General features: G+C 42.5%; 1 protein-coding gene across 31 annotated transcripts in view; it reads right to left on the reverse strand.

Annotated features, from left to right (window-relative positions):
• The window catches only part of dlg1l (discs, large (Drosophila) homolog 1, like), a 102,259-nt gene that overhangs the window by 7,246 nt on the left and 69,591 nt on the right, over positions 1-25,422 (reverse strand). For 17 of the 31 annotated variants that reach the window (XR_002196414.3, XM_010892004.5, XM_010891948.5 and 14 more), the window contains 10 exons: positions 24,015-24,151; positions 23,550-23,709; positions 16,705-16,834; positions 13,714-13,870; positions 13,392-13,494; positions 9,954-10,068; positions 9,296-9,472; positions 8,583-8,649; positions 4,310-4,412; positions 644-685 (listed from right to left, as the gene is read on the reverse strand). Coding sequence is in view for 29 of the 31 variants with exons in the window: in XM_010892004.5 (XP_010890306.1) it covers positions 644-685; positions 4,310-4,412; positions 8,583-8,649; positions 9,296-9,472; positions 9,954-10,068; positions 13,392-13,494; positions 13,714-13,870; positions 16,705-16,834; positions 23,550-23,709; positions 24,015-24,151 (1,191 nt within the window). In the remaining 2 variants the exon portion in view is untranslated. Of the gene's footprint in view, positions 1-604; positions 686-3,727; positions 4,413-8,582; positions 8,650-9,295; positions 9,473-9,953; positions 10,069-13,391; positions 13,495-13,713; positions 13,871-16,704; positions 16,835-23,549; positions 23,710-24,014; positions 24,152-25,422 lie in introns of those variants that run through there. The other 14 variants (XM_029116218.2, XM_010892021.5, XM_020044684.3 and 11 more) reach the window with 7 other exon arrangements.

The raw sequence follows: 25,422 nt of genomic DNA on the forward strand, positions 1-25,422 counted from the left end.
CTGGGGACCCCCAGCTATTTCATGTATTCAATGTATTCCAAAGCTAGCACACCTGAATTAACTTGTCGAGTAATTATCAAGCCTGTATAATTATCAAATCCAGTAGCTAGTACAGTAGTGCAGTAGTCTAGTAGCACAATAGTTATTAGCCTAGTACAGGAGCTTATATAGTAGTACAGAAGCTAGTCCAGTAGATATTCCAGTAGTACAGAAGCTAGTCCAGTAGCTATTCCAGTAGTACAGGAGCTAGTCCAGTAGTAGTGGCATGCTAATGCGGGTAGCAGTTGTTGGTATCTGAAACCTATCCATCCAAGCAGTATATTTTCCTATTCTTTATATAGTTTACTACTTTTAACCGGATCCATATAGAAGCAACCTTCAGAACTTACATGAAAATATAAAGCATTAAGGTGTTAGGATAGTATGTTATGTAGAAAATTCATCAAAACCAGCAATTTACTTTCAGAGTGGCCCTCAGTAAAGCATTAGCTGGATTGGGCAAATGTTGCCTGACACACATTCAACATAACGATTGGTTAGCCCGATGCTTACGTTAGCAATGCCATAGTACTGTGTGGTGACGTAAGTTAAAGAAGCAGGCATCTGTTAATTGGGCAGTGGAAAACAATACTTGTAGACTTACGGTAACTACTTTCACTATCGCTGGCATTGGAAGTGATGTGTTCTGGAATTACAACAAAGCAGGAAGGCAAGGTAATTAGGCTTGCATAATTTCACAGCTAAGTAACGACAATGATACACTGGTACAAATTATTGGTTTTCTGGTACAATATGCTTATGGGTCACAACCACAATACAAAAGCAAGAGAAACAGGGGTTTCTAGCGTAAACTGATCCTGCTCGTCTTACTGGGATTAATTAACACTGCATAGTTACTATAGAAACTAATCACAGATCCAAAGATATACATTTTATCAAGTTACACACCATGGGAAATAGGAGGCTAATCTATACATACAAATATACATCACTATATTCAGGAATACGCGCCTGTGCATGCATGCACAGACACACAAGTGCAAAGACCCACACACGCACACGCACACACACAGAAAGCCAAACGCACGCACGAAGACCCACATTCTCAAACTTATTTTATTTCAGACAATACATATGCATGACTTCACAAGTAGACAGAACACATCCCAAAGTCCCTCAACCTCATTTGAGAGTCAACTCATTCAAGCCAGCTCTTCCCAGATTAACTGAGCATCAACTTGTTTCACATACAGTGGGGAGAACAAGTATTTGATAACCGGTAAAAGCGGCAGTGTTTCCCACTTACAAAGCATGTAGAGGTCTGTCATTTTTATCATAGGTACACTTCAACTGTGAGTGACGGAATCTTAAACAAAAATCCAGAAAATCACATTAAATGATTTTTAAGTAATTAATTTGCATTTTATTGCATGACATAAGTATTTGATACATCAGAAAAGAAGAACTTAATATTTGGTACAGAAACCTTTGTTTGCAATTACAAAGATCATATGTTTCCTGTAGTTCTTGACCAGGTTTGCACACACTGCGGCAGGGATTTTGGCCCACTCCTTCATACAGACCTTCTCCAGATCCTTTAGGTTTTGGGGCTGTCGCTGGGCAATACGGACTTTCAGCTCCCTCCAAAGATGTTCTATTGGGTTCAGGTCTGGAGACTGGCTAGGCCACTCCAGGACCTTGAGATGCTTCTTACGGAGTCACTCCATAGTTGCCCTGGCTGTGTGTTTCGTCTTCAATGCTCTTACAGAGGGAAGTAGGTTGTTGGCCGAGATCTCGCGATTCATGGCTCCATCCATCCTCCCCTCAATACGGTGCAGTCGTCCTGTCCCCTTTGCAGAAAAGCATCCCCAAAGAATGATGTTTCCACCTCCATGCTTCACGGTTGGGATGGTGTTCTTGGGGTTGTACTCATCCTTCTTCCTCTAAACACTGTTGTGGAAATGTCTATATACAATGTATTCTAACTGAGTAAAGGACTGAGTCCCACTGTTAAGATAGGTACAGGAATGTGTGGGATCTGGTATTTGCATAGGGGACATCTATTGTCTGTCCAGATGGAGATCAATGGGTTTTAGGACAGGATAGGAGAAGATACAACAGGGGGCAGTAAGGCCAGTTGGCCCCTTTGGGTAAACACTACAGTAAACATTATGGCAGGAAGGATAAGGTGGGGGAAGATAGCATTTGACTTGTGTGATAGAACAAAGGGAAAGGTGTTTAGACAGATGGCAGCATCTTACCACACCCCTTTTTCCTATGTGATATATACGGTTGAATGAGCTACATTAGTAAGAGGCTCCTCAGACGATTATGTTTGCGTAAGCGGTTGACGCGTCTCTCATAATAGTCTCTGTGCATAATAATTAATAAAACGGTTATGATGTACAAAGAGAACTTTGTCTCTGTGTCCCTTACTCCGAGTGTCGATACATGGAATTACCATCACAACACGGCAAGTGGAGTTTAGACCAAAAAGCTCTATTTATGTCTCATCAGACCACATGACCTTGTCCCATTCCTCCTCTGGATCATCCAGATGATAATTGGCAAACTTCAGACGGGCCTGGACATGCGCTGGCTTGAGCAGGGGAACCTTGCGTGCGCTGCAGGATTTTAATCCATGACGGCGTAGTGTGTTACTAATGGTTTTCTTTGAGACTGTGGTCCCAGCTCTCTTCAGGAGAGGTTGGAGTCTGTTTGATTGAGTGTGTGGACAGGTGTCTTTAATACAGGTAATGAGTTCAAACAAGTGCAGTTAATTCAGGTAATGAGTGGAGACCAGGAGGGCTTCTTAAAGAAAAACTAACAGGTCTGGGAGAGCCAGAATTCTTACTGGTTGGTAGGTCATCAAATTAATTATTAAAAAATCATACAATGTGATTTTCTGGATTTTTGTTTTAGATTGCGTCTCTCACAGTTGAAGAGTACCTATGATAAAAATACAAAAATACAGACCTCTACATGCTTTGTAAGTAGGAAAACCTGCAAAATCAGCAGTGTATCAAATACTTGTTCTCCCCACTGTATCTGTATTTTTGTACTCCTGTCAGTGAACATAAATATAGTGGTCAAAGTTTGCAAATCTTTTAGCCTTTTGTGTCTAATGCTACTAGATCTTCATAAAAGAAATGCAAAAGGGCTTCAACTTTCACTCACCAATGCCTATGTAAACTGGAAAAAGAATAGGCTCTCGATGGAAACGTGTTCCGGATGTACTTACCTTGTTTTTTAAGGAGACAGTTCACTTCTTAAAAATATTTTTAGCTTATTTACAAAATGCTTAAATGACAACACCCCATTACCAACTCTTGATAGGTTAAGCTATCCTCAATCAGCCTAGGCTGTTGCAATTTCATCATTCATTAAGTAAGCTCCCAAAAAAAAAGCTAATTATTCCCTTGAAGTAAAAACAAAAGAAGCAAGACAGCGGTCACCCTGGTCAGCTTAGGCAAGAGACTGAAGTGGTTCTGGGGGATGATGAGCAGAAAGCACTACTGGGGTGCGTGTCACATTATATGGCGTGAGGCCATTTTTCACCTATCAATAACGGGTCAAGTGAAGTCAGGATAAGTGACGTGAGCGAAAGAGATGGAGCGCTAACCAGCGGAGAGTATGAGAGTCAGTGTGTGTATAGGTGGGGGGGTGGGGCTTAGCTAGCCTAGTTTCATGGTGGCTGTAGGGGGGAATGGGGTGGGGGGGGACTTACTCTGGCTTTTGGATAGCATGTCATCAGGATTGTCCTGTGGAGCAGTCAGCAGAGAGCAAGCCAAACAAAGAGAGAACAACCACAAGAGGACAAAATGTTACTGGAGTCACAGAGAGAGAGAGAGAGAGAGAGAGAGACAAGTGGGGGTGGGGGGGTTTGGTGGTGTCGACGGACTACCGTGGGACACAGCTCTGGCAACGCAACAGGGTGGCCATCTTGGCTCAACAGAAGAGAGCGGGCTGAAACGTGGGCTCCGTGTTGCCTCGTGATTGGCTACCTTGCAGCGCTGTCCAACATCATGTAAGGAACTGTGACTATGAATGGGCATTTTGAATAGGTCGCCGGACTGGTTTCGTATCCAAAGTTGGTACGGGCCCCTTCCAGTGTTGCAGGAGTGAATTTGATGCTTCCCTGATGGGCGGCTGGGGTAATGGTGCGGCCCCTGTTGCCAACACTGGCCTGCTGTGTCCGCTGGTGCCTCACTGGTCTCTTTTCTCCTCTTGTACCTGAACTCTGACCTCTACCACTGACAAACGGTGTAAGCCCAGGCCTGAAACGTCCCCCGGATCTTGTTGTACTTACGGTCGACATCGCTTGTTTCCTGCTCGCTCGCGTCCTTGTTCTTGTTGTAGAAGGGGAATTTTCGGGAAAAGAGGTTCTTTTTACGCTTGTCATTGAGTGACTGCTGAGGAAGAGAGGGAAAAGGGGAAGGGCAAAAGAAAAATAAGGGGGATGGAGAAGGGGGGAGTCTACTGTCGGTATGGAGAAGTTATAGAAGCCCCCTCACCACCTAGCGAGGTTAGTATGAGAAAAGGGCTGGATTCTCCCTACTAGCCCCGTAATGAGGTCAGCATTAGAACTAAAGGCTGAAATTAGGTGACTGGTTGTCTCAATGGTGAGAGCAGAGCTTACAATTCAAACAGACTGACCTCCAAAAAAAAATTTAGGATGTTTGGCCAGAGGGTTTACCAGGGGTTTGGCCAGAGGTGTTACCAGGGGTTTGGCCAGAGGTGTCACCAGGGGTTTGGCCAGAGGTGTCACCAGGGGTTTGGCCAGAGGTGTCACCAGGGGTTTGGCCAGAGGTGTCACCAGGGGTTTGGCCAGAGGTGTCACCAGGGGTTTGGCCAGAGGGGTCACCAGGGGTTTGGCCAGAGGGGTCACCAGGGGTTTGGCCAGAGGGGGTCACCAAGGGTTTGGCCAGAGGGGGTCACCAGGGGTTTGGCCAGAGGGGGTCACCAGGGGTTTGGCCAGAGGGGGTCACCAGGGGTTTGGCCAGAAGGGGTCACCAGGGGTTTGGCCAGAAGGGGTCACCAGGGGTTTGGCCAGAAGGGGTCACCAGGGGTTTGGCCAGAAGGGGTCACCAGGGGTTTGGCCAGAAGGGGTCACCAGGGGTTTGGCCAGAAGGGGTCACCAGGGGTTTGGCCAGAGGGGTCACCAGGGGTTTGGCCAGAGGGGTCACCAGGGGTTTGGCCAGAGGGGTCACCAGGGGTTTGGCCAGAGGGGTCACCAGGGGTCCTGCTATGCAAAATATTCATACCATAAGCGGTGAGCCCTATCTTAACCCTCCCCTAGAATTTAACAGGGGGGCGTCACTGTAGGTACAAGGTTATTTTTGTTCATTTGGATGCTTCTTTGGACGCCAGAGTTTCCTTTTATCTGACCATAGTGCCTCACCATGGAGTCAACCGATCACTTAGTTTCTACCAGATTAAGATTCATGACAAAGGAAGCTAACCTGCAATAATTCATGCTCATCAATGCCCATGTTGGATATTGATTTCCAAATTGCTTGCTAATCAAGGTGAATTTGACAGCCATTTTAGGAAATGCATTGAACAGCAATACACATTCTAGTAAGAGATACACATTCACACACAGATATATACATACACAAGTGTACAAGCGTACAAACACACACGCGTGCGCACACACACACACACACACACACACACACACACACACACACCTATCTGTGAATAAATTGTTGTTAGCCACAGAAAAAAGGCACTATGACTCACCAAAACACAATAGGGAAATTAGGTACAGCTCGACGTGCAAGATTATCATGCTCGGTTAATCACCAATCAATGCTTTAATAAAAGATCAAGAATCCCAAATTCGCTGCCTGCTGATGACTAAGAATGGGCTGAGAATGTCACTCATCTTGACGTTACTACCACCAAATTGAGCACTTGCAAAGTGCTGAGGCCTTACCAGAAAGCTGGGTGAAAGTATGCATGCAGAGCCCTGGCCAAGCAAGTGGTTACACTCCCAGGCATAAGTCACAAACACCGCTTCCCAGCGGAGGCTGGGGACCAATCCCAGAGCACAGCCTCCCCTACTGCAGTCCCCCCCTGCCTCTCTCTCCCCCTGCCTCCCTCAGCCTGCCTCTCTCTCACCCCCTGCCTCCCCCCTCAGCCTGCCTCCAACTGTCTAACACAAGAACAAAAAATACAAAATAAATACCCTGTAAAAGAAAAAGAAAACTAGGAACACTACGTGAGGTGGAGAGCCAATTCAAAGTAACATGCCTTGGGTTATTTCATAGCATCCAGGACCATTCTGCAATGAGCATGCTGCATTTATTTAGGACAGTTGAGGACAGACTGTTGAGACGAGCAGAGAGAGAAAGAGGGGCAGTGTGTGAGCAAGAAAGAGAGGATGGTGGGTAGTGGCAGAGGAAGCAGACAGTCAGACGTCAATGGCAAGCGTATCTCTCTTTGATTTTCCACTCATGCACGTTTTGTCTTTTTCCCCTCCGTTTGCCTTGTTAGGGAGGCGACGGCACTGGGGACGCTTCAGTTGGCGTGTTAGGGCGCTTTCAGGTTTTTGGATGGTAAGACGTCTAGTCTACGGGTTTGGCAGGTTCGTCAACCCAGTTGTACTAATAAAAAATAAGGGGAAATGATGGCTAGACTTAACGGATCGTCAGTAAAAAGGTTGTTGACGCGCATGCTGTTAACTAGCTGGTTCGCGCTTCACAACACTTGACACAACATGAATTAGACAGATTAGTATGTGTAATTCAAGTGGAAGCAGAAAAGGCCTGGCATTGGACAAAAAAATTATACATTCAGTCAATACATTTGATGAAAAGCAAAGTAAAAATTTTCACTGTAAAATACCGGACATACAGTCACAAATTGGCACTCTTGATAAAAATAAACAGAAAAGGGCTGTATAAAATAAATACAGGTAGAGATCACTAAATCAGATGTTTCCAACCTGTGGAGTATACTGTACTTCACTACTGATTCAGGAAAATCCAACAAAACTCAAATTATAAAGTTCCCCAAAAAAAGTATAAAACGCATTGGCACATTTTCCTTGCACACCTTCCTCTAGCAAGTATAATTTGTACTGAGATTGGGGGACACTGGAAGATATTAGACCGTTCCTCCTCACAGAACCTTGAGATTGGGTTCTTGAGCTTACAGATTGCCCTCAATCCAAACCACAGGTTTTCGTTGGGATTCCATTCGGGAAACTGTGATGCCTTTGCAAAAACGTTTTGTTACATCCCTGTGGTCATTGTATTGCTAGAAGACCCACTTGTGGTAAAATGTCATCCTCAGGCTAAGCCAATCAGGTTCTTGGATAAAATATCCAGGTACTTGTTATAGTTCTTGTTGTCATTAGCAAAAGGCTCGTAACATGCAGCACCAGATTTTACGGTAGATTTTAGAGTTTGGGAATTGCCTGGGACCTCAGGATAATGTTATGTTGATACCTGGGTCATAATATTACGCATAGACGATATGCTGTTTTAATGGTACAGTCCGGTAGGCTATGAAACTAAACATCATACATACCTTAAAAACATCTATGGTAGATGTTTCTGTGCTGTACATAACTTGCATTTACTTGACAAGTATTTTATGTTCTAAATAATCAAGGGAAAACCCTCTCCTCTAGAGAGCCCTGTGTGACCACACGCCGGCATGGCTGCTGAAATAAACCTTCTACATGCCAATGCCATTGTCTTCCTGGGGTTGTTCATTTTAGACACAGTTAATGAAAGGTAATAGCAAATCAATTATTTCTGCCAGTGTATCTATATTGTATAGATTCTTTCCGCGCTAACCCTAGAACACTGCCAATGCGGTTATAAAACCAGGGGCTTCGTATCTCTGTTCGCAGGAAAGGCTTTTTGTGTGGCAACACTTCCAAATAGTCTACTGGCATAGATGTCATGTCTAACTGCAGAGCTGGAGACCCTAAGATACTTCCCAAACCATCTTCCTCACCATGTGGGGGCAAGGTTTCCCTCAGTCCCACTGGTTCTGAACTTAATTAACACCCTAAAACTTGTAAACGGCCCAAGGTAAAATGTATTTAGCTTTTCTTTGCACCAGCTGACTGCTTCAAAACGGTCAACACCCATGTGTCATCATGGCTCACTACTCAGGTGACTTTCCCAAGGGTGACAGATGGAAAATAGATTTTTTTACATCGGTGAACCTCATTTATATACCCCAGTTAATCCATAGAAGGCCACAATACAGTTCCATAAGAATTACTTAGTCAACTGTTTAAGCAGATTTAATTTAGTTAGATGACTTACTGTCAATTAATTTTATTGATAAATAAATCTTAATTCTTAGTTCACAAAGCAATTATATTAGTATAAAATGTTTTCTGTTTTGTAAAAAAAAATTAATACAGCCCTTCTGTGTTTATCTGCATTAAGGGTGCCAATCATTAAGTGACTTTATATTCTGACTTACATCCTCACGATAATTGCATGTCAACTAAATAATATGATACATTTCAAACCAAACTAAAAGTAACAATCCAATGTTCTTAATTAGATCAAAAAGATAAAAGATAACTTATGAGAAACAGTGTTACTCACCCCTCTGTCTCGTGACTTTGGGTTAAACTTTACTGTCTTTAGCCGCGCCCTTTCTTTCTTCTCCACTCTGAAGGTGAAAGGTCAAAAGGTTTTAGAGTACTTTAACAAGACATGTCAGTAACACGTTTGAGACTTGCAAGACAACAACAGAGTCGGAGTGTCTCCTTGGTAAGAGGAATCCCAGCTCTCCATTTGTTCTCCATTTGTTCTTTTTAAAATGCTGTGTAGATCCTGCAGTCTTGTTTTGAGTCTACCATTTTGAGGAACCTACAGTATATGCCATAGTCCATAAAGAATGGAAATGAAAATCCCCACGTTACTCATAGATTTACAGTGCTTATGTATTCCATTCATTTGGGGCCCAGACAAACAGGACATGGGACACAAAATATCCACATTTGGACCAATCTAGGGCAATAAAAATGACCAGAGAGACCATGGTTAAATATTCACAGGCTGACTAATGGAAACCAAAGCTTTGACAGGGTTAGGGAACCCAATACGTGCTTCAATGTTCCAAACAAAAGAGCAGCAATTATTCAAAAGAAAAGGCTGTATTTTGCCGTCCCAACATTAAGTGTGTAGAGCTTTGGACTACTGCAGGGAAAGGCAATTTTTATTACCTCAGATTAATCATCAAGTGAATCAGACCTGGGTCATTAAAAACAGCATGACAAACTAAGTTATAGGAGTCCAGTAGTAGGTGGGTTTACCGTCTCTTGCTGGGAATGACGCCCACTTCCTCGGCCTCCCCCTCAAGGGTCACCTGCCGCGCCTGCCACCACTCATCGTCTGATGCATTCACCACATGCAGGATGTCCCCAAATTTGAAGTTGAGCCCCTGTGACGGGAGCCCAGAGTCCTTTGTCTTGTCATAGTCAAAAAGGGCCCTGGAAAGAAAAGATGAGTCAGTCAATGAGTGACTTTCATCATTTCGATTTAACCATCTTTTATTGGCAAACTGTAATCTGTATAAATCAAACATGACACAACTACAGTTTGTCAGCAGTTTCAAAACCACATTAGCAACGCAACGTCAATGTAAATCAACATCAAAGCAATCAGTTGTGTTAGTTGAACTAATTTGCCACATATGAAAATATGGCACTGAAACATTTTTAAAAAATCTTACAACATGAATCTTGTCCATTCACATAAAATTGCTAAACTGTTGAATATAACTAACGGTCTGATACATAAAATAAGTCAAAAGACTATTGATTTCCAAAGACATGACAAACTTTGGATTGCAAGGTTAAGCTGTAGCTCATCAACACATTAGGAGCAGAGATTTTGCGGTTTGACAGGTACAACCTCTTAAAACGAACAGCGGTTTATCCTTCACAGGAGCTTTAGTGAATTTAGTCATACCTAACGTAGAGTGACCTCTTCTGGCTGGTCCGCAACGAGCCAGACCCAGAGCTGATACTGCTGTTCATCATCTGTTCTCGCAGGTCGTGGATCTTGGCTTCAAAACGACTATATTCTAAAAGGAAAGTACAAAACAGACACAATATAGGCTTAATACATTTAGAAATAAAAGAATATATCAAATTTTAAAGAAACAAAAAAAGGCCACGTCACAATTATCTCTACTTCCTTCTAAAGTGTGCACTTTTCCATTTAGCTGATTTGAAAATAAATGACTGGTAAATTAAACATTGTGAAACTACCGCTAGCTTAGTGCTTCCTAAACACTTCCCTCATGAGACCCTTTCATTTGGACCATTCCATACAGAGGAAGTGCACCAGTGCACACTTCAGCAGAAAGGAGATATTATTGGGACACACCTATGCATGTCAGGTAGTTGATAAAGGGAAAGCTTACCTGACGCATACATTCCGTTGAGAAAAAACAAGAGTGAAACTAACAATACATTAAAAATATAATGTCAGGGGAAAGGGCTCCAATTCAGTCTCTCTAAACATTCACTTTGACCTTGAAGCTTGAGACATCTATCAAATCTTAGATGTTTTAGTATTTAAATAAACGCTAAATTCAGTTGAAAAGATGCAATGTTCTCTGCATCTTTTGCTTTGGACTTCACAGCCAGGGAAAGATAAAAAAGCCTACAAAAACTACAAATAGGAATGCTTTAAAAATGAAAATATGAAGTAAGTGGGGAATGCTAGAGAATAATATTGGTTTATCTACATGGAGGGAATGTCAGGGTGAAGTCTCCTCGTTTAGCTCGAGTGGAATGTTGTGCTCAGGAAAGACACTAGAGGTACCACAGTGTCTCCAGTTCCACTTTGGAAAAAGTGACCATAAAACAGGTGGAAACATGATACAGTGTGATGTCATTGAAAGCCCCATCAGGATGAGGACATGGAGGAAGTCCCAACGTCGCAGTTAGAAATACCTTGCATAGAGTTGACATGATTCCCTATTTGCCTTGAAGAGAAGAAAGTCTGTTCTACACACTGTATTTCTTTCCGAACACATCGTGACGTTGCATTCCACTGAATACTTTAATGGTGGGACACAGACCCGGGTTCAGATGCTATTTGAAATACTTTGAACAAAAAATGTACCAAAACAAAACAACCCAGTTATTTTCTATACACACAAATATCATGTCTCTATGTGCACAAATTCGTTTCCATCTCTTTTAGTTAGAATTTTTCCTTTACCAAGATAATCCAGCCACTTGACAGGTGTGGCAGCAATGGTTGCATTTGGGTTTTTGATCGGTGTGATTTCAGATACTTCAGCTCGTCTTGACTGAGCGTGCCAGTCACAACAGAACCAACTGAAAAGTACCCAAAAATGCAAACCCTGCACCTACTACTCAAGTATTACATGGATTTTAAATAGCAAGTGAACCTAGGTCTGTCTGGTTGTAGATATAATATAAATTAATATACAGTGATGAGCAGTTATACGGTTGGAAAGCAGGTCTGTTAACAAGCAACTGTTACATCTGAACATTTGTTTGCGAGCATTCGAGGCAAACTACGGTCAGGTAACGACAGGTCTCCTCTATTTACCGTATATCTATGGCCAATGAAAAAAGCAGCTTTGGGGCCACCTTTGGTCTGACCTCTAGGACAACAGACTTAAACGCTATCTGTCTGGCAACCTGCACTTCACAGCTGCTGTCACACACCTACACAAATTCTAACGGCAGGTAATTTACACACAATCGCCGTCTACACACTGAATCACACACACCCTCTATGGGCGTACACAGTCTCATGTCCAACTTGTGGAGGGCGTGAAAGCATTGACATCCCAGGTACGGTGTCAACATCTGTCCCTTTTCGGTTCTTATTATTTTCTTGATTTCAACTGGATTTGTAAATGTGTCACTGATGCGTTTCTCTGGGCATACAACAGAGTAACTTTATTTACACTTCACGGTTCAGGAGCGATACAGACATCTCCCAACTCCCATGTCAACGACTGTTCATTTCTGTGACCAATGACACTTTCCAAGCGTATAATGGGACACACTACCAATGAAGTAAATTATTACATATATCAATGAAGCATTAAAATAATGATAAGGAAAGAGACAGACCGGGGTTCAAACACTATTTTAAACCTTTAGCATTCGCTTTAGCCTGCTTTAAGAGCCAGGCGGGCAGGGTTAGCATTTACGACAACTCCACTCTCTTCTAACGCGCCAGACAAGCTCTCTTAGACAGCTTAGAAGTCACTTGATTCATCTCACGTAGCATTTGAACCCCAGATCTAGACAGAAACAGAGACGATATCATCGAGGCTGAGGTTAAACACAGCCCCCGCACGTCATAAACCCAGAATGTTCTGCAAAACCATCGAAAAGAAATGCCTGATCTTCACACGAAAAAGCCTTTCATTTAGTTTTAGAAGAAAACTCTTAACACACTGAGTGACATTTAGAGATGTAAAAAAAAATTAAAAAGTAGATCAATTAATCACTGCAACAAAAAAAAAGCACAATTAAAACTCAAAGCTAGAGCATTAACTGTAACTCCCAGAGTGCAGTATGATGAGAAGAACATCCATTCTATTATTCCACTGTTCATCCTTGATGTTCAGTACTTACAGACGCCCTAGACCGGACCATGTGAGGCCATCGGGGGGACAGGTCTATATATAGAATGTAGTCCAAAGTCCTCAGCGTTGTGTGAAGCCTTCACTAATCCAGTTTGACCAGAGTGAGAGCCACATACTGAACGGCTCTTCATTTCGCAGACTCCGTCCCTCTGAACTCTCCCTAAATTATTCAACCCTGAGTAGCCCCTATATTACATTTCACCCCCCCATCCCTCAAGTCTGAGTAACAGACAATATGTTTGACAGGCAACACGGTCGTTCTCAGCTCAGTATGAATCCCAACGGAAACTCTGTTGCTTGACACTGTGCGGTTCACAATGTTAGTGGATCACTTCAGATGCTGCCATGGATTAGCTTGCCTTATTTCCATTCCAAACCCACCCCTGGTCTGCAAAGCCACAGTGTTGTGCAACAAATGTAAAACAGCTAGAGTTTGCTAAACAACGCTGGCAACAAGATGGGAGGTGGTGCTTTGGTGAGATGACATGAAAATGTAGCTCTGGCAAAGCACACCGATGGTGAGTTCAGAATTGAAAGGATGCGAACTGTAAAACATGAATTGAAATAAATAACTACTCTAAAATACGGTGATTAATGTTGGGTTCTCTAATCTACATTTTTGGAATGTATTAAAAGGTACTGAAAACACACTGGACAATTTTCAACACCCACCGTTTGAGATAAGAAAAAATAAACATGTTTCCCCAAGCAACTGTATTTAAGCATATATACTTGCACAAGGCCAACATCTCCCATCATCTCACCCTCTGGCCGGTAGTGGGCCACGATGGTGACCGTCTGCCCGGCGTTCTTCAGCGCTGCGGCGGCCTGCTCGTGAGTGGCACTGCGGAGGTCCACCCCGTTCACCTGCCACCAGGCAAACAGACACCAGACAAACCCTCACGTTGACGTCCACGCTGAGCAGGGCAACTCATCCCGCGAGACGTTCGTCAGCCATTACAGAACACATTTGAGTTCTGCATCACGTTCTCACAGAGACAACATGTGTGTACCAAATATTATCCTCAGATATGTCAGGTGTGTGTGCGCGTGCGTGCATGAGTCAGCCAGCAGGCATATCCTTACAGAGACGAGGCGGTCGCCTTTCCTCAGTTCTCCACACAGATCTGCTGGTCCCCCAGCCAGGATAAAGGAGATGAAGATGCCCTCACCATCCTCTCCACCCACAATGTTAAAGCCGAGGCCAGTTGCCCCTCGATGGAGCACCACCTTTCTGGGCTCCCTGAGAAGACAACAAAGAGTAGAGATTAACATGCGTTCTATGATAACATTCCTGAGACCTACGAAGAAAATAAACACAAACACTGGCAACATAATAATAAATTAACATAATAAATTAACTCTGTGTTTATCCATTAAAGTTTGAAAGAACATTCCATTCAAAAACAACACTTGCCATCATGTGTCTCATTGGTTGATCAGGCCAGTAAAGGCCTACCTGCATTCCATGCAACGGTTTTGTTTAGAGGCTAAATGGCCACTGGCAGTCTAACACAGCAACATCATTTTGGACCGGGGAGTCTCCTGAACCATTACATTGGTGTAATCTCAATATACAACCACTAGAGGGCAAAACGGCCATGTTCATTCTCATGTTTCACAACAAGGCTACAAAGCTAGAGAAAAAAAAAAACATTTGCCCTATGAAAGGAAAGGTTGATGAATGAAAGTAGGTTTAGTGCTTCAATCACACATTCCAAACAATGTTATTCAATTGTCCACGGACTCTTTTAGAGGACCGGTTGACCCCTTCTGTGGTCATCTGAACATTTGAATATCTAGATAACTAACCAGGCCTTAAAAAGGCCATAATGGGACTGGCCTGGCACCTGTCATAGCTTCTTCCAAGGTTCAGACCTTCAACATCTTATTGCTCACTCGCGATCATAGTCAGGACATAGTAAAATAAATGTTATCAATATGTTGTTTTAATCTTGTGATCATGATGATCACACTGTGTAGTTACACCTATGAATTTGACACTGGTTACAGACCACATATATCTTCAAACAAAACCAAATTGGGTGGCTGTTGCCAGACTGAAAACGACGCAGAAAGGGGAGTTAGGAAAGGACGATTTTAAAATGGGCCAAAATGCTGAAAAACTGGAGATTCAAGTGAAACTGGAGGATTCTACAATGTTAGTTTATCCATACCAACATGTGCCGTTTTAGACCTAGCTGTTCCTCCTCGAGTTTGGATCACAACAGTTGGAAAAGCGCAAACAATTAACACAATTTCAATGAAGTGCAGTCTTGTTTTAACAGAATAGCAGGTTTATTACAGAATAATAGTGTTTATTTCCCCAGCTCAATCATATTTATTGAAGAGGCATTCAGCACAGTGTAGCCAGCTATTAATTCATTTTTTAAAATGTATTCATTCAGGTTCACATGAACACTGTAAAGAGCCCTGTACCATACCGTTACAAATACATGTAGCGTTACAGCCCTAACGGTTACTGTATTGACTTCAGCAGTTATAATGGTGTCGGTGGTGACATCAGCGGTAGTAATGGTGGTGACATCCGTAGTAGTAGTAATGATCGAGGTAGTGACATCAGCAGTAATAATGGTGGTGGTAGTGACATCAGCAGTATTAATGATCGAGGTAGTGACATCAGCAGTATTAATGATCGAGGTGGTGACATCAGCAGTATTAATGGTGGTGGTGGTGATATCAGCAGTATTAATGGTGGTGGTGGTGATATCAGCAGTATTAATGGTGGTGGTGGTGACATCAGCAGTATTAATGGTGGTGGTAGTGACATCAGCAGTATTAATGGTGGTGGTAGTGACATCAGCAGTATTAATGGTGGTGGTAGTGACATCAGCAGTATTAATGGTGGTGGTAGTGAATTCAGCAGTATTAATGGTGGTGGTAGTGACATCAGCGGTATTAATGGTGGTGGTAGTGACATCAGCAGTATTAATGGCGGTGGTAGTGACATCAGCAGTAGTAACAATCAAAGTAGTGACATCAGCAGCAGTAAAAGTGTAGGAGTGTTACTACTACTATTACGAATAATGCAGAAATCTATGATATTTGCAGTCAGAGATGTAATTTACAAGTCAGATTAATACTGTAGACTCATCTGGATTATGTTTACATATACACAGTTTATTGCTGCCAAACCACTAACGAGGCTGGGATTCAAATGGTTCAAAAAAACTTGACTGTGACGTGACTAGGCTAAATTTGAAGCTTGGTGACTACAGCATACAAAACTAATCTCTTAAACCTGATTGGCATTCCACAAACAAGAGGTTATCTATATTGGGTCATGCAGTGTGCTCATTCAATCAGGGTTATATGGACCGAACAGAAAAATAAACGTCCAGAATCAGAAAGTAATACCGGAACACGCGCAATAACAAATAACGTGTTTACGGTTTCGCTACATTTCTATACATGCCCACTAATGAATACAACCCCCCATACAAACCCTGCCATTAAAACGTACTGTTTTGTGCATGCCAACCAGCCCCTCCCAATAAAGAGACAGAAAAAGGAAATGAAGAGCAGAAGAGACAGTCAGAGAGATGGAGAGCTAATGAGAGAAACATCTAGCCAAAGAGACGGGGGGATGGGGAGAGTTCTCACCAGGGGAATGGCCATCTGCCCTCGTGTTTACCCGCCGGGTGTAATGCGGCACACGATTGCAGCTTTTGGCCGTCTGGCCTGAGAGAAATTAAAAAATAAATCCTTGTCCTGTCAGATTGGCTTCAGACTTGAGCTGTGGTCCATCCGGAGGGGAACGTTACCAGATAAAAACCAGAGTAACAAACACTCTAGGACGAGACATTTTGCCCCAACAGGAAACACTGAGGAGCGGCTGATTAGAAAACCCTTGATGAATTACCTGACTGGTTATGGGTGCAGCCCCCAAAACCCCTGAAACACTGCTGACTGACAACAAATAGTGTGTTCACAAACACTGGGGCACCGAGCATCTGGCTGGCAGCACAAGCACACATCCATGTCTTCACAACCACATCCATCTCTTCACATCCACACCTTGGCCCACACATCCACACATCCCCAAATTAACCTCACCGGGTGACATCATCTTCTCCCAGCATGCTCTTGGGGGTGGGTGAGTATCGTCCCGATGGGGCAGCCGGGGGAAGGGGCTGGCCCAGGTAGCTGGGTGGGCTGACATGGTTCTCCATGTGTTGAGAGTAGGCTGAACAGGAGAGAGAAAACAAATGAATGAATGAGAATTTTACAGTTTGCTGACAACAAACCTAGACTCCCACACCACACAACTGCAGCAAGGCAACTACATGGTTGCACCGCTGGTTTGAAAGGCAGACCGACCATGAAACGGTCCTTTGCTGAAAAATTGGTTTATGGATGCTGGCAGCGTATACTAAGCCATTATTTCTGTGAAACAATATATGGAGACGTGATACCCTAGGGTGACCGATGTAGTGGGTGACTGTTTGAGCGTCTCACCTCTATGTAGAAAGGTTTTTATTCAGTTGGTGAAAGACAGTCTGCATGATGACAATATCATAGATAACAGCAAAATGATATTTACTTGTAGACGCCAGGTAGGCTACTCTACATGATGATATTACAGAAATATTATTTTTACTTGTTGAAGTCCACACATCAATCATCATGTCACCCGAGTAAGACCCAAGATATTTATTGGATAAGACCATCTGCGCTTCAACAGCATCCTCATGACTCAAGGTAAGTTAAACGCTGATCTCTCCTACCATGGCCACCCTGTGTCCAAAAACGGACCTCTGAGCAGCATTAGCCAGCAAAACCTGTACAGTTCCTTTGCCCTTGTTTTGGCCCTCAGAGACTAACATGACTATGCTCACGACTTCGACAGACCTTAAAACGAATCCAAAATAAGTGCACTACACTGCCCTGAAAGTCTGTTCATCTCTTACGGTACATGTGTATGTCTACTTGACCTCCATGTTTGTTACACAGTAATTGCTCAAAATCTACCTTAAACAGTGGATACTCTATTCAAAACGCAAGATGTACTTCAGAGCACAGAAGCTTTAATCTTGGACTCTGCCGAGACTGCCAGGAGTTGCTGTGATGAGACAAGGCACTGAGCATTTCCACAGGGATTTCTCACATGAGGATGCACCCCAAATGAGGATGCACCCCAAATGAGGATGCACACCAAATGAGGATGCACACCAAATGAGGATGCAACACGATGGAATCCCACTGCATCAATTAGACAAACGGTCTGTCGATGTAAAATTTATTTTAGTGACACGCCCTGTTTCATTCGCACCGGTCGTGATTTTGTGTCGTGCCATACCACGAGACTCACAAAAACTGTGGATGGAAGGTTTGTTTCTCTGCACTGTGATGAAGGAAGGCACGAACAACATAATGTACAGGCATGTGTACCAGTCAAAAGTTTGGGCAGTAACTTCTGGGTGTGTCCAAACTTTTGACTGGTAATGTACACTTTCTCAAAGTTGCGGTTTTTATTTTAGATTCTCTCTTTACATGGTTATTTGATTCAAATTCCAACCACATTCAACGATGAAACTAAGCCAATTTCACAAATAACCCAATTTGCATTTACATTTAAACCATTTACGCAATTAAATAGAAATGCAATTTCCATATGCAGAAAAAGTTAATACACCCCTACAAAATGACTAAAATAAAAAAATCAAGCGCACCAAAACAAATGATCAGTAAGTCAATAAATAACAGCTCAAGAAAAAATTAAGAAACCACTGTACCTTTCTCTTTCCTTTCCAAATAAGTCAAAAAGGTAGGCTTTGAGTGAGGAACAGAAGGGATAAAATTAAGAGAGCACTGAAAATGGAACGCTTCTGCTGCTCACTCAAAACTTTCCTTTTAACATTTTTGGGACTGGAAAGAAAAAAGTGCAGAGGACTCTTAATTTTTGTCCGGAGCTGTATTAGAAACATAGCCGGGTTTGGTGTTAACCATATTAACAGGTCCATGAAACAGTGCCTTTGAACAGAAAAACCTCATACCAACCATAAAACATGGAGGCATTGGCATCATGATTGTGGACTGCTTGGCTGCCTCTGGGCCTGGCCAACTTGTATTCACAGTCAACCATGAATTTCATATTGTACCAGAGGCTCCTTGAAAACGTGAGGCCATTGGACAAAAAGCTAAAGCAAACATGAATCTTGACGCAACAGGACAATGACCAAAAACACACAAGTTACAAAAGAATAGCTTAAGAAGAAAAAGAAATGGAGGGTTATGGAATGGCCAAGTAAAATTTAATCCTGTTGAAATGCTGAGGGGGAACATTGAGACTGGCAGTGCGTGCAAAGAAAAAAAGAAAAATCAAACATGGTCATGGTTTTTGGTCATTGTCTGAATTTTTAATGGCAGGAGAAAATCCCTAATGCAAAAAACGATATTCAGGTACAGTAAGGGTAACAATGATGCATTGCTTAACCATCTAAAAAAGGGAGGCCAAACCACTGTTGGCAGTAACACAAGCCCACAACAACACACAATACAGGGCATCACAAAAACAGGACCATATAATGAATTGGGAATTTACAAGAAATTGTACGAACATCTTTTACAGTTTTAACAAAAACATTAAGAGAAATGGCAGTTTAAACATGACTGTTTTGACATTAACACAAATAGACAGCAAATGAGTTTCTTATAAACACTTAATATATGCAGAGGCAAACTGAACCACAGACAACCAACTAGTCATAATGCAAATTAGGGCTTAAATGATGATAGCTTGAAGCCTGTTTGTTTCAGACCTTCAAGTTGTGCTTGGAACAAGGCAGAGAGACTCATAAAAATGAGTGAATCTTCAAAGTGAATTTATAATAAATAATAATAAATGAATTTCAGCATAGTTTACAGTTGGATTTTAATTCCATGTTACTGACTGAATGTAATGAATTCAAATGACTATGACATCAAGAGACCAAACACGTTCTTATTGCACTGATAACTATCAAGTCTCGTTTCTGAACAGAATGAAGGCTTAGTGGAGACCTAGTCAAGTCACCCTCTAGCACTTTACCTACTAGTTCCACAAAATACACCATGACCAACGATAACATAAGGTTTAACAGATGGTGCATGGCGTGGTTTACAAATGCCCTGGTGTATAAATTTTTTAAATACTAATCTACAAAGGGCATCCTTAATAGAGCAGTAACTATCAATCAGGTTGTGTAGTTCACGGAATCCAAATTGCCCCAACAGATTTGAAGGGGTTGTTGAAAGAAAGAAAGAAAGAAAGAAAGAAAGAAAAAGGCTTTTGTTGTTGTCCTAAACAATGAGATTGAGAACATTAATGGACTCAGAAATAAGAATCTACATTCAAACAGAATGTAATTACAGTGGGGAGAACAAGTATTTGATATACTGCCGACTTTGCAGGGTTTCCCACTTACAAAGCATGTAGAAGTCTGTACTTTTTATCATAGGTACTCATCAACTGTGAATTATGGAATCTAAAACAAGAATCCAGAAAATCCCATTGTATGATTTTTAAGTAATTAATTTGCATTTTATTGCATGATATAAGTATTTGATACATCAGAAAAGAAGAACTTCATATTTGGTACAGAAACCTTTGTTTGAAATTACAGAGATCATGCGTTTCCTGTAGTTCTTGACCAGGTTTGCACACACTGCAGCAGGGATTTTGGCCCACTCCTCCATACAGACCTTCTCCAGATCCTTCAGGTTTCGGGGCTGTCGCTGGGCAATACAGACTTTCAGCTCCCTCCAAAGATTTTCTATTGGGTTCAGGTATGGAGACTGGCTAGGCCACTCCAGAACCATGAGATGCTTCTTACGGAGCCACTCCTTAGTTGCCCTGGCTGTGTGTTTCGGGTCGTTGTCATGCTGGAAGACCCAGCCACGACACATCTTCAATGCCCTTATTGAGGGAAGGAGGTTGTTGGCCGAGATCTCGCGATTCATGGCCCCATCCATCCTCCCCTCAATACTGTGCAGTCATCCTGTCCCCTTTGCAGAAAAGCATCCCCAAAGAATGATGTTTCCACCTCCATGCTTCACGGTTGGGATGGTGTTCTTGGGGTTGTACTCATCCTTCTTCCTCCAAACACATCGAGTGGAGTTTAGACCAAATAGCTCTATTTTTGTCTCATCAGACCACATGACCTTGTCCCATTCCTCCTCTGGATCATCCAGATGGTCATTGGCAAACATCAGACGGGGCCTGGACACGCGCTGGCTTGAGCAGGGGGACCTTGCGTGCAATGCAGGATTTTAATCCATGACAGCGTAGTGTGTTACTAATGGTTTTCTTTGAGACTGTTGTCTCAGCTCTCTTCAGGTCATTGACCCGGTCCTGCCGTGTAGTTCTGGGCTGAACCCTCAACTTCCTCATGATTATTGATGCTCCACGAGGTGAGATCTTGCATGGAGCCCCAGACCGAGGGAGATTGACCGTCATCTTGAACTTCTTCCATTTTCTAATAATTGCTCCAACAGTTGTTGCCTTTTCACCAAGCTGCTTGCCTATTGTCCTGTAGCCCATCCCAGCCTTGTGCATGTCTACAATTTTATGCCTGATGTCCTTACACAGCTCCCTGGTCTTGGCCATTGTGGAGAGGTTGGAGTCTCTTTGATTGAGTGTGTGGACAGGTGTCTTTTCTACAGGTAATGAGTTCAAACAGGTGCAGTTAATACAGGTAATGAGTGGAGAACAAGAGGGCTACTTAAAGAAAAACTAACAGGTCTGTGAGAGCCGGAATTCTTACTGGTTGGCAGGTGATCAAATACTTATGTCATGCAATAAAATGCAAATTAATTTAAAAAATCCTAGAATGTGATTTTCTGGATTTTTGTTTTAGATTCTGTCTCTCACAGTTGAAGTGTACTTTTGACATTCTTTGTAAGTGGGAAACACTGCCGCTTTTGCAGGTTATCAAATACATACAGTGGAACAAGTTGATGTTCAGTTAATCTGGGAAGAACTGGCTTGAATGAGTTGACTCTCAAAGTAGGAAAACCTGCAAAATCGTCAATGTATCAAATACTTGTTCTCCCCACTGTATATTGTGACTGGTGCCATTATCCACTCCAACTAGAAAGAGAAATAGTCAAGGCATGTTTTACTCTGCCCAAAATAAGGATTATGCATCAAATAACAGCTTGTGGAATCAATCTAGTGAGAAAACCTGAAGTTAGTCCCTGTATTTAACATTAAACATACATTAACAGCACTAGACAATCAATGTTTGGTTGTAGCCATCAAAATCTGTTACCTCACTTGTGCATCATACCCTCACATTGTTTCAGTAGATGCCATTATAAATCCTTCAGATATTCCCTAGGCCTTAATCCACAGATATCAATTCAACACAGTCCTGCCATCCGTCATTCCAATAAAGGCGACAGGAAATAAACCCAAATCACTACGATGCACACTTAATTGGCGTGCCCCTTCTCGCCCTCCCGTTCTCTGATCCAATCAGATCCAATCGTGGCATATGATAACAAGAAATGGTTACCCCTTGTCCTGGGTGGACACCATTTTACACAATGCTGCCCTCAGTGCCGGCGCCTGACCTTCCAGATTAGTATGAGGGTGAGGAAAGCAGTTGTGACCGTGTCACTTGCGACCCTTGATTGATTTTCACAGTTCACCCTTCACACCTTTAAGCTAATGCTACATGTCATTGTCTGAGTGCCTAATGGCAAATGGATGCATGATGCAAAATGAGCTGCACTGGAAAACATTTTATTGCCAAGCTCTAGATCACAAAACTGGACAGCCTGACTGACCTTTTGTGCTGGCACTACAATCAACATTCAGAAGCTAACCAAAGTAATCACCTACCACTTATTTACACTGAAGAGATTATTGCATATACACTGAAGGGATGTGAGTCTTGGGAGTTCAGATGAAAACTACAAGGTTGCCCTATGAGTTGAGCCCTAGCAAAAGGTTAAAGCAGTAATACCACTAGGGGGGCTTCAAACAAACAGGCCATCTAATCTGGAGGCATGACTGTTTAAGACTGTTACTCTTGTTGTTCTTCACGGTGGGGAAAGGACACAGGGTTCTTTCTACAGAGACTGTGGTGAGGTCGTGTTTGGGGAGAGCTGTGTTGGGTTTGAGGAGGAGGACGGGTAGCAGTATGACTTTAAAAACCAAATAATCAAATCTAGTACCTCAACTTACAGTTTGTCAAATACATTGTTTGCATCGTTCAGTGAGCCATTATCAATTGCTGAATTGGATTTGTAATCAAACTCCAGAGTTGATTGAATTGACATAGAACTGTCACTGTCAATATTTTGACGGTCACTTCGCCTGGCCTGGCAGCTGCGGGGGGGGGCTTTGGTGCGAGAGGCCCTGTGAGGGAGTGCTTTGTTCAGATGTGTCCAATCAATGTGGGCTTGAACCCTCACCTCTGGTGGGTTTTTAGTGCCCCTGCTGGCTCTACCGCTAACCAGAAGAAACAATCAATGTTGTTTGGCTTTGTATCCACCTCGTCCCTTTGGGTGGCAGCTATCTGACACACTTTCACCCACCGACCATGAAACTCGGAACACTGCAGGGCGCTGCTATTCTCTTTACCACAGATGCACATTCTCTCAAAATGGTTTGTGATTGGAGCGTATTGAGGGTGGGGAGTCAATGAACCAATGTTCCAGATTTTTCCCCAATCTCAGGTGACCTCATGACAAACGCTTAGGTCTTAGGGAAGTTTTATTACGCTGAGATTCCTATTCCACAAGATTTATTAAGTTAAAAAAAGTCTAGTCAGAAATATGAATACGGGTGTAAATAGAGGGACAGAGGTTTGACTGAGGATGACACTGCATCAAACAAAAAACCCAAAGAAGAAACTTACTAAGATAACTCACAAAATGAAAGGTAAAGTAAGAAGTCACAAGGGTAAACTCACAAAGTGGAAACTCACAGTTGGTGATGTCCGGCGGTGCGAAACTGTCATTCATGAAGACACTGTTGGGTTTTGCCACTTTCAAGTAGACCACATCGGGGGTGTTTTTCAAGGCAGTCACGGCGTGTTCGTGGCTCACCTCCTCAAGGCAAGCACTGTTCACCTACACACAGACAGAAATAAAAAAAATTGGACCGACCTCGCTGCCAAGTTTCCACAAGTACTTCAGAGAAGTACTTTATTGGTAGTTTAGTAATGCACCTGCAATGTAAATGATGTACGTGCATATAAACCCGGGCTATCCCACACTATTCCTTGAGTGCTACCATCGTGTCAAGTCCTCTCAACCCCGGGTTGTGACCCTGGTTTGGAGAGGAAACCTACAGGACAGTAGTTCTCCAGGAACAGGGTCGTGCCCTGACCTAAACAAATGGAATGGAGGACGACAGAAATGGAAAGTGCTCCTACAGCCAGGAGTTTGTCTCCTATCTGGAGTCTCCCGTCTTTGTGTGCAGCTCCTCCTTCGATGACTTTGGTGACGTAGATGCTGTTGTCCCCCGGGATGTGCTGGTTCCCCACTCCTCCTGCTATGCTGAAGCCTAGACCTGGTAAAAGATAATGTTTCATTAAATTACGTTTCTGAAAAAAATAGGTATGCTGCAGAAATGTCAGCGTATTAGTATAATAATAAAGAAAAAATTAATTAGGAAACAGTGTCTTTGTGATACGTTTCCATGGAATCAATGGCTTTGTTCTCCTGCCTGTCTAAAGTGTGTAAGCTACCCGCTAAAAAGAAAGAGGAAACAAAAAATAAATATCCACACTGCCAGTACTCACTCAGTAATCAGGTCTACATGCCTTCAATCAGGTTAAGCTCAATACAAACACAAATCATAACAGTGGTTGTTAAATTAAATAAATAAATATAGACTCAAATGCAAGCATACACCATGAAATCTTGAAAAGGGAAATATGGTGTGATGTTAAAACATGCATTCACCAGACAGCTTAACTAGAGTGAAAAGGGAAGTTGGGCTGGCAATCATGAGCTACAATGTTGTCCTAAATAACACCTCAAAGTAAATCAGGTGGGAACGGAGGTGGTAAAGGAGACTGGAGGAAGAAACACCAGACAAGACCATGTTTAAAACTGTTTGCCATTGCATGCTCTAATGAAGACATGCTTTGTGACTGCAAAATGAATATACAAAACATTGTATACATTTGTATATCCCTTGAAAAGATCAATAGTAACAGGATTTGGGCAGTTTCTTCAGTATATCCTCTAAAGCTCTGACTGAATGACAATTCTTTCTAGGAGGTCTAGGGACAGTTCCTAGGACTTCATGGTTTGTTTTTTGTGTGGAAACTTATATAGACAGGTTGGTGCCTTTCTACAACCCTGTTTGCAAAAAAGTTGGGACGCTGTGTAAAACAGAAATAAAAACAGAATGCAAAGATGTGCAAAACAGTTGAGCCCGATATTCAATAAAAAAATAGTACCAAGACAACATTTACATTTTTGAAACTGAAAAATGTTATAATTCCTAGAAAAATATATGCCCACTTTGAATTTGATGCCAGCAACACATGTCAAAAAAGCTGGGACAGGGGCAACAAAAGACTGGAAAAGCTGTGCAATGCAAGAAAAAACCTGGTGGAATACCACACATTAGGTCAATTGGCAAAAGGTCAGTGACATGATTGGGTATTAAACGATCATTCCAGAGAGGATGGGTCTTTCAGAAGTAAAGATGAGGGGTTCACCACTCTGAACGAATGCGTGAGCAAATAATGTAAGAATAACAGTATGCAACATGAACTCAGAGTTTGGGGATCTCATGATCTACGGTACATAACAGAATTAAAAGATTCA

This window comes from Esox lucius, chromosome 3 (genome assembly GCF_011004845.1).
Source record: "Esox lucius isolate fEsoLuc1 chromosome 3, fEsoLuc1.pri, whole genome shotgun sequence".
In the NCBI taxonomy this organism is placed as follows: Eukaryota; Metazoa; Chordata; class Actinopteri; order Esociformes; family Esocidae; genus Esox; species Esox lucius.